This window comes from Oryzias melastigma, linkage group LG9 (genome assembly GCF_002922805.2).
Source record: "Oryzias melastigma strain HK-1 linkage group LG9, ASM292280v2, whole genome shotgun sequence".
NCBI classification, from domain to species: Eukaryota; Metazoa; Chordata; class Actinopteri; order Beloniformes; family Adrianichthyidae; genus Oryzias; species Oryzias melastigma.
Window position 1 is genome coordinate 19,261,983 of NC_050520.1, and position 9,966 is coordinate 19,271,948.

Genomic DNA, 9,966 nt, shown 5'->3' on the forward strand with positions numbered 1-9,966 from the left:
AAAGACAGAAAGAACACTCCTTAATAAATGTAATCAAGCCTTCATAAATTAATAAAAAGGGTTGAAGTGCGTCACTGCAGCTACATGTTACAGCTGCTCATCTCAAACCCTCTGCACATCACATGCTTCTGCCTTTGGCACCGGCCCGTTGGAATCTAGCACAATGTAGGTCACAAAGTCTCAGGAATAGAGGCAACAGATGTTTGCTGTCCGTCAGGATATTCAGCTTAAGCGTAAGGATCCCAGTCCAGTCCAGTCCAGCAGCCGCCTTGTTGTCCTGACAGGACCACAGCCTGCAACTGCTGTGTGCCATCCACGGCCCTCATTTGTTTGAGAACAAAAGCACGTCAGCAGCTCCCAGTCAACAACCCGGTGATGTCAAGCTCACAGAGACACAAACACTCCCTGCAGTCATCACCACTTCTCCAAATATCAAACTAAATCTACTTCAGCAGTTCAAACAAACTTGAGGCTTCTCCCACACGCAAGCACGTGATTCCTGGGCGTCAGGTGGTAAAGCTCCGCCCTCTTTATCACAGTCCAAACTTCTTCTCCAGAAGGAGCGATCAGTAAACTCCACCACACCCAGATTCACGGAGGGAGAAGGAAGCGACCTTCCTCTTCTTTTCCTGTCCAACTCAAACAAACTGACACAGCGGACACTCAAAATCACAAGCAGGAGGGAGGGGCTGAGGGGGGTCTATAGCCTGCTGAGCCAGCACTTTCTCAGATGGGACATTTGGTAGCTTACATGAGAGCAAAACAAAAGCTGCAGGATTACAATGTTGTGGAGGATGCATGGATCCCATACAGTGTGGACCCACACACCTCCAGACCTGGCAGGGAGTGTTTTGGGGGACATTATGGTCTGGGTTTGCAGCATTTATGCAGCTTTTAGCAAGTGTACGGACATCAGATAAAGTCACAAAGGTAAGAGCACAAACCCAGTCTCACAAAACACACTTGTACTGCATAGAACATCTGGAGCAGTTAACACACTGAGGGAACAGAAGTTATACCAAACCGAGATCTGCTTAATTAGACACTATGCAAGTAAATCTAGGCAAATGCACTTATAATTATATTTCTATTAATAGAAAATGTTATCAAAACACAATATTTTCTGTTAGCCCTTAGTATCGTCTGCATTCACCGGTGTGTTTGCAAACCGATCTGCTGTTATAATGTTTTTTTTATTCAATTTTTTGTGAGTTTCCCTCCAAAAATGTATACTTTTGATATTTTTGATTTAAAGCAAACATAACAGGAGTTATAGTACATATTTTAAATTATGAAATTAAACTTTGTGTCTGGTTTAGTGGAGGTTTGTCTGTTCTTTAAATGAAATTCTAACATTTTTTGACTCCACCTTTGCTTTGTTTTTAGACTTATACATTTGTATTTTAACAATACACTTTATACTAAAACCAAAAAAAGCTTGATCTCATTTTTTGCAATAAAAAAAAATCACAAAATTTACAACTTCAACCAAGTTTTTTTTTTTTTTTTTTGGTACAATTTCAGGTTTATTTTGAAATTATTCTATGAAAAGATAAAAAAAAAGTCTGGGGTTTAACTAAAAAGATGAATATTAAGCATTGCCACAAAACTGCTTTCAAGGAAAAATATCAGAACAAGTTGTATAGTTAAAAAAAAACTTGAATCCCCAAACTACTAAGGGTTAATCAGCTATTTTTTTAATCAACAATGGGAGATTTTATTGAATTATATTTTTTATTCATTATATGTTGTTTTCCAAGTGAAAAGTACATTTTAAGAGAAATAAAACGACATCAAATAGAAACATTGAAGTAGAATTATACAGAATTTCACCACTAATAATGTTTGACTGAACTGAAATGGTTCAAATCAGAACCAACCAGTCCCTGTTTCTGCCTTCGGCATTTCTGCATATTTTCTGCATCAAGTTCAAACTCATTTACAGATCATTATCAAAGCCGGTCGCCTTCTAAAATGACACGGGGGCGGGGGCACGCGCGCGCTCCCTCACAGATCCAGACTTACTCTCGTCTCCTCTGTCCGTCTCCTCGATGAACAAGCTGTTGTTCGCTTCGTCCCAGCTCAGGATGGGGACGTCGTCGTCGGACTCCATTAACTCAGATTAACAATCTTCAGAAGCGTAGAGGGAGTTAGTTGGAGCTAAAAGCCGGTCTTCCTGACCCAGAACCGCATCGTTACTGTTGCGGTCAAAATGTAAATAAATGGGTCAAACTCAAGATGAACAGTTAGCTTAGATAGAATAAAAACCGAGCCCTGCAACGACAACAAGCCACGAGTTTACCCATAAAGTATCAAATTAACTCGTTTAAAAATATGTAATGTTGATAAGGAAGAGGGTGTTTGTCGCACTGGTCTTTGTCCTGTTACGCCAGACATCTGTCACCGATTTGACTTGACTGTTCCTGGAGAAATCGAGCTCGGTCTGTCCGCGTGGATCCATAATTACAACCTAGCGGCTACATTTATAACACGAGTCTTCCAAACAGTTCCGCGTTTCTCTTTAATCCGAAGCAGAAAGCGTTCGACCTTTTTCCTAGAAGCATCTTTATCTAACACACAATCCGAGCTGGCAAACATCCGCAGATACAGCAACAAACTTCTACGACACTAAAGCAATTCACGGCAGACGCCAGCCTAACTTTCAAAATAAAAGTCCACGGACAAGACACTTCCATTCTTTAAAAAATATATATATATACAAATAGGAGAAAATAAAAACAGTGGCATGAAATGTTCTGTTCTAAAAATGAAAATGAATTAATATTTTTTATTAAATTGTCATAAAGCGACAAAGGGAGAAAGTTGCGATTTAGAGGAATTTTCTCTGATTGGTGGTATCCTAGCAACAGAAAAATAAACCTATGTTGCATGAGGCTACTAGCTTCTGCCAGGTAGGGGATAAAGCTTACTCCGTTTATGCGGGTCTTTAAATCTATGGAATATATATATATATCTGCTTTTTTAACCATAATAATTAGGGCTTTTTCTTTAACGTTTTATTTTATTACTTTTCAATTTCCTTTAACAATTTATTCGTGGCAATGCTTTATGTCTATCTTTGTAATACAACCTCAACTTCTTTGTTTTTACAGATAGTTCTCACTATTTTACACAATAATACCGCAATGAACCTCAAACTGTTCAAAACATTAAATTCAGAGTTGTAAATTTTGTCATCTGCTTACTGCAAAAATTAAGATCGAACAGTTTTTGTTTGTTATATAACAAATATCAAATGTATAAAGACAAAAAAATCTATAAATCCAAAAACAAAACAAAGAAAAGTCAAAATAATGTGAAAATAGTCTAGAAAACTGGTGAAGCTCCACTACACTGCATGTTATATTCCAAATATTTATTTCAAGTAGTGCCACAGTTACATGTCATAGCTCTAGTTATGTTTGTTTTCAACCAAAAAGTTCAAAGCTATTTTTGAATTAAAAAAAATACTATAGAAATGCAGAGTTGCTGTTATTTTTACGTTATAGAGAACAAATAATGTGATTGTTAAACACACTGGAGAAATCAGAGTCTGCTAAGCATAAAAAACATGTCTGTTTGTCATGAAGCTGTTTTAATTTTCTTTCTCCCCCACAGAGAAAGTATGGCTGCCCTGGAGGCTATGGTACAGAATGAAGATGATACTTTCTTATCAGAAAAAGAGAAGCCCTCTTTGGTCGCTCAGCACATATTAAGCATTGTAGAAGATTGTTTCTCTCAAGTCGAGTTTGCAGTAACTCTTCCTGTTTGTGGTGCGTCTGTTCATGCAGATGACCCTTTTAATGGGGCTCTTCAAGCACACAAAATATTGGAAAAAAGATTTGTGAGCCTAAAAGATGTAAAGCAGGAGTCAGAGGAGGAGCAAGGAAAAATGTCTGCAAAAGCAGGGAGTAGAGAAAAGCGTAAGCTTAGGCAGGAAATCAAAAAATCTGTAAAAGATATTCTCAGGCTTTTTAAACCTCACCTGAGTGTCTTGCCAAGTTTACGGGTGGAGCAAGGAGTGGAATTAAGTCAGGGTGAAAGTTCGTTAATCAGAGAGCTTAAGATCTATCAAAGCCTTGTGGCAAAAAGACTAACAAGTGAGCCTGAATGGCCTGTGCAAAACATGCAAGATTTAAATTCACAAGAAGAACAAGTTGCTGCAACATTAAAGCAAGTAATTGCAGAGGTGAGCCATAAATATATCCTTCAGTCAAGAATTACACTTAGTTTGTCATTTTTGTTACTTATTTTGAGAGGTCTATAACAGAAAACCTTAGATGTTTACTTTTCCTATTTCCTCCTATTATGATTGCAGTTTTCCCGATTGTCTGAGGAGATAAACGGCATGCAGAGCTACATCGATCCGGTTGAGGTGGAAACTGTAAACCAGCCAATTACACCAGCATCAGACACAAAGCTGACCAGTTCACGAGACGAAATCGATAAGCTTAACATTCATCTTTATAATCTGATGCATGCAAACAAACAGGCAGAAATGGAGCAGCTGAAAGTAGGTTTAAAGTTCAAGTGACACTAACATTCTCAACTTTTTTTTTTTTTTGGTTGTTGGAATAAGTCTTGGTTTTTTTTTTTCTTTTTGGCAGAAAAATGAAATATTAGAAGGGAAGATTGAAGACTTGCTCCATAAATTTGACAAAAACATGGAAGAAATTCAGGTAAACTGACACAAACTCGCCTCCGCAAAGTGTTGCCAATAATGTATGTAATCAGTAAGATTTTATGTATAACAGGATATTGTTCATCTATGTATTTTTATATAATTCAAGCTCTGCAATAAAAATAAAAAAAACATAACATAACACACACGAGTCCAAATTTAGACTTCTCTTCTACAAGGTGAAAATATTCTATTTCATTTCTCCCTAAACCCTGTGACAGTAACAAGTACTTCCTCCCTGCAGCGTTTACACACAATGCAACTATGATTTGTCACAGGCCAAGCTGGAGTTGAATACAAAAGAATACGATGAAGTATTGAAGGATATGACGATGCTGGAGAAACCCTTTCAAGCTTTACAGCTGGAGTGTGACCAGATTCATGAGAAGCACCGACTGGCAGAAGAAAAGAAAAAGGAGGAGATAAGAGAACTGGAACTCAAGACCAAAGCTTCCGTCATTGTCCAAGCCTGGTGGAGGGGCTGCAGCACTCGGAAGGCCTTGAAGAACAAAGACAAAGGCAAGAAAAAAGGAAAGACTAAGAAAGGAAAAGGCAAGAAGACCAAATAAACTACTGCATCAAAAGTATTTGATTGTAAAATATCAAGGCCTTTTTTTTTGTTTTTTGTTTTTTTTTGTTTTGGGTGTGGGGGAGTGCTTGTATTGTTGTTCTATTTTCAGTAAAGTCCTTTTGTCTTTTATTACATTTCCAAGATAGCTTTAGTCCATGTTTATTATATAGGCTGCATAAATCCTCTTAATTGTACATTTGCTGTTATATTTCTTACTGGCCACAAGGAGGCAATATAACCCCCTTTCATACAACTTGCACTGCTCAAACCATTTCACAGCATTGAGGACAACCGAATCACTTTGAGCTTAAAATAAATGAATAAAAATAAGGTAAAACAATGACAAGTTGTTTGTGTCTGGTATTGGTTATTTACTGGGATAATCAACCTTGATCAGTACAGGAGAAGTTTTCCAGATTTCTTGTTTTTCTTGCAAGATAATCAAGTGTAAATCAAATATGTGGACAAACAAACAAGCTAACAAGAATTGAGGAAAAATTCATTCACATTTTAGTTTTATAAAGCTCCTCCCACTGTCATTTTTTCACATCAAAATAATACAAACAGAGCATTTAAACAATTTCTTTCATTTTGAATTTTTATTTTATGGTCAGCAACTTGCCTGAGACAGATTGATCTAGCTGGAGAATCTATTGATTCATCGATTAAGTCAATTTATTGTTAAACCACCATTTATGAACATATCTGTGAGGTTTAACGGATGAACACACAACATCTCTGATTTGTCTGATCGTCTGTCCTCCCTTTTTACTGTCTATAGCTTCTTTCTGGCAATTTTATCCAAGAGCGACGAGTTTATTGCTTTTATAACTGTAATTCTACGGTGTTTAAAGACATCTTTTTTATCATAACTATCCTGTATTTTCTAACTTCTCAAAGCCATGCTGTGATTTCATTAGAATTCTTTCTCGAACAAGACGATTCCGGCCTAAAGAGCAGCTGCTCTATTGATGTTTTTAAATCCATTCTTAAATCACTTAAGTGACTGCTGTGGTGAGAATATCCAATTTACTCAAATTTGAGCCAGTGTGAACATTAGTGGTGAATTCTGACCTGTAATTGCATTATTTCACTCCGAGCCTTCTTGACACGTGATTGCAAGTCCCAGTAGATGAACAAGTAAATTGATTTTATTTTTTGCACAGGCAGCTGGAACTATTTTTGAGGTTTAAGTGAATCTAATATGATTGATGAATGAATACTGGTGCATGTCTTCACTGTAATGTCTGAGTGTCACAAAGGAAATACTTCACATCTTGTTATTTTTGGGGGGATGCTCTCGCACTGTCTGTGCTTCCTGTTTTCTTAATCTTCAGATTATAAAGGTCAAAGCTACACTTACATATTTACAACATTGCAGTCCTTCTAAAAACAATTATAAAACTCTTAAAGGCAGGCCTATAAGAGTTTTTGCAGGGAAACATCACAACAAAAGAAATGACTAAACACATACTTCCTCAGTATTTCTCCAACCCATAAAGCATTTAAAGATATCATAAGACATGACAAGAGCTTAAGTGGGTTTGACGATGATGATCTGAGGAGTTACATCACGGCATTTCATTTTTAACTGATTTGACCAGATTTAATACGCATGGCCATGCAAAAAATATCCAATTACTTATACGCCATACAACAACAGATACCACCGGGTTTAGAGCAGGACCACCTAAAGCCTGCAGGGCCACTGTCCTGTCTGTTCATTGACATGCTTGTCGTACCTGCTGTTGCATGGAACAAGTGAGGCAGAAGCGATAATTGGACAAGAAGCAGTTCTCGATGCCTGGAATAGTCCATTCCTGGTGTAGGGGGTAAAGGAAATAAACATCAACCTCACAGGCATCAGCTAGTCATGTTTAGGTTTGGGGATATCTTAGCTTGATTTGTGTAATACCAAATTAAAGAGTCCATGGACCTATAACTGTAGATGTCGAATTCTATAGATGTAAGCCCAAATCTTGCTGATATTAGTGAGGGAGCTACAATCTGTGGTGTTTTTTTTTTTAATCTCTACAGAACAGTTGTGGTCCTTTACATGAGCCACTTACTTAAAAACTGCAAAATATTATAATTTAAATACACACATTTATTTTAAATAAAAATTAAAGCATGTTTTCATTCACATTCCATGTTATTTCTTTCTCTGAAAAGGTGTAATTACTAAAACATGGCACAGATTTGTTCCTGATATGGCCCTTCTGTCAAGTTTTGGAACCTTTTGTGGTCCAAGAGTCAAATAGTTTGCCTTACTCCTGCTCTAAAGTGTCCCAATATGTACATATGTGCGTGTGTGGGACTGTTTGTGTCCTGGGACAAGTCTTCGCCCCAACAGTAGCCGAGACAGGCTCTGACAGGGATATAGTGGATTAAGAAAATGGATGGATTGATTTGTCTGACAAAACCAGTCCAACAAACAGGCACTTCATTAGTTTATATTGCTCTGTAATTAAACCAGTGGTGGTGGCATGTGCATGCAAATGGTTTTCTGTCTGCATTTTCTGCAGAAGCTGCATTTGTTCTGAACACACAGAGCTCAGAGAAATAGACATTTGAAGTCTAATGTTAGGAGGAAGGTGAATGAGGAAGGAACACACCCTCATCATATCATGATTCAGTCAAAGGGGTGCTCAGTGGCAGAATTCTCTTCCCTGTTCCATAAGGAGTTGCCCTTCTCTCTGTTACATCAGCTGATGGTGGGATTTCTGTTTCTTAGTGCTGCCTCCGCTAGTCTCCTCCTGCTGCGTTGTAAATGTTAGCCATGTGATTCACGGGGAGCGGTCTTGGTCTTACAAAAGTGAATTTTAAAGGTCACTCCTCTGGGGTGGGTTTTCAAGAGGTTTCTTATTCTTCAGGGTAAGTCTTACATCCTGTGAAGGTCTAGAAAGCTCAGGATTATCCAAAAATCAATTCTGGGTTAGTTTGAAAACGCTTCAGCTATTCCTTCATGTTCTGCCTGTTTATGGCTTTAGTCGTCAAGTTTCCTCATCCGGAGCCTGTTGTAGAAAAAAAAAATGAATTCAGCTCATGATTTTTCTTTATCCCGCTGTCTTCTTGGTTTTGAGTGAGTAAACATCTGTTCCTTCATCTTCATTCCTACCAGATGCTGGGCAGCAGCCTGCAACACTGGAGAGAAATACCTCCGACCAGGAAAAATAACAGCCACAGTCACTTTTAGTGGCTTATCGGTTTCCAAAACAAGACGTATATTAACACAAATCATGAGCTCACAGAAATAATGATTTAAAGTAGAATTTTGAAGAGAATTGGTCTGCATTTCTTGTAATCAATGTTTTCACATTTAAAAATACAAATTATTGTTGAAGAGGTTTCATGAAACCTGCTCTACGGTAAATCTTCTCGTATTTAGCTACCCTCTGTATGGACTCTAGAGATCCCAGATTTAGAGATTTGACTGACAGGTGTGGAGGAGGAAAGTGTGGAAGTTTTTTTTTTTTTTTCTTGCTTTCACACCAAAATGGCACTTAATGTCACACCTTTTAGCTCCACTCTTGCTGTGCAACGCGTAGAAACACGTGCTTACACTTCATGCTCTTTGTAACACACTAGACTGACAGACAAAAACACATGCAATGACACTTGGGAAACAATTCAGATACAAGATCAGGTGGGTGAAGTTTTTTTTTGGTTTAGAAAAATTGAACTGAATGTGGGTGCTATGCAAAACTGAAATATTGTGGCTGGTATTTATTTTGACCCTTTTAATTTGATATGGATGAGTTGCACAATTGTGTAAATCAATTTAACAAGTCAGGACAAATCTCTTTTTGATGTGCTGAAACATGATTGGTGGCCCAGTTTACAGTTGATATGGAAAATAAATAAATAGATGAGTGAGCTTGCTCAGTGTATAAGTGTTTCAATGCAACTTCTTCAAACATTGCTAATCCTCATTCCTAAAATGTCTGGAATTTCTTCCCCTTTGAGGACTCTTATGTACTTAGTTTTTAATGCTTTCACACGAGTTGCCTTAGTGACCCAATATAGACAAGAAAACAGAAAATAAAAACACAAGTTCTTCATTAAAAATACATTCAACATTGAATTTGAGAAAACAATAAAAAAAACAGCTTAAATTGAATTTAAAAAAAGGCAAAAAAATATATTTTTAAATTTTAACTATAAGGACACAGCTCATATTCTGTTATGAGCACTTTAGGAGTGATCACATAAAAAAGGAGGACAACTGTGTTTGTGATTTTAAAGTGAAAGTGAAAAAGGTCAATCAAATCAGAATTACTCTGTTTTTTCAAAGATCCTTTGCAGGTGGAACTTGATGCAGAGACAAATAATCATCAGTAAAATCAATACAACACACATACACTCAATAAGATACAGACAAAATTTACTCAGGGACGTTGAAACAACTAACTGAAATGTCTAAAAAAGGCTAAAAAAAAAAAAGCTGAATGAATTGAAGCTGAATTGAGGTTGGTAAACCGTCCTTTGTCCTGAATGGTAATAAACCCGATCTATGTCTTGAATAATCAATTGTAATGGATGTGCAGTTGAGGTGACAGCTTTGGAGAACCAGTTTTGGAGACCACTACAGTAAATTTAGTATGAAAACTTGCTAAAATGTGTCAAATAAATCTGCTAAAAATGAGCATCAATTGGGAAATTAGGGGCCTAGAAGGCACAAATGTTCTCATGTCAAATTGTTTAAACCTTAGAA

The 9,966-nt window shown here is 37.2% G+C and overlaps 2 protein-coding genes across 2 annotated transcripts in view; one reads left to right on the forward strand and one right to left on the reverse strand.

Moving 5' to 3' along the window:
* Positions 1–2,653, reverse strand: part of tpcn1 (two pore segment channel 1) — a 9,465-nt gene extending 6,812 nt beyond the window's left edge. Inside the window, exon 1 of the mRNA XM_024275194.2 lies at positions 2,026–2,653. Coding sequence (XP_024130962.1) covers positions 2,026–2,113 — 88 coding nt within the window. The 5' untranslated portion in view covers positions 2,114–2,653. The remainder of the gene's footprint in view (positions 1–2,025) is intronic.
* Positions 2,654–2,758: 105 nt separating this feature from the next.
* On the forward strand, positions 2,759–5,592 carry LOC112148252. Its single transcript, XM_024275197.1, has 5 exons — positions 2,759–2,912; positions 3,619–4,189; positions 4,319–4,513; positions 4,608–4,679; positions 4,960–5,592. The coding sequence occupies exons 1-5, from the start codon at positions 2,890–2,892 to the stop codon at positions 5,248–5,250; spliced, it is 1,152 nt and encodes a 383-aa protein (XP_024130965.1). The 5' UTR covers positions 2,759–2,889; the 3' UTR covers positions 5,251–5,592.
* Positions 5,593–9,966: the final 4,374 nt, after the last annotated feature.

What these genes read in the sequence shown, in the direction of transcription:
- LOC112148252 (XM_024275197.1), top strand. Translation starts at nt 2,890, where the DNA reads ATGAGGCTACTAGCTTCTGCCAG. An exon ending in TAAAGCAAGTAATTGCAGAG is followed by an intron (nt 4,190 to 4,318) that starts GTGAGCCATAAA and finishes TTATGATTGCAG; the next exon opens with TTTTCCCGATTGTCTGAGGA. An exon ending in CAGAAATGGAGCAGCTGAAA is followed by an intron (nt 4,514 to 4,607) that starts GTAGGTTTAAAG and finishes TCTTTTTGGCAG; the next exon opens with AAAAATGAAATATTAGAAGG.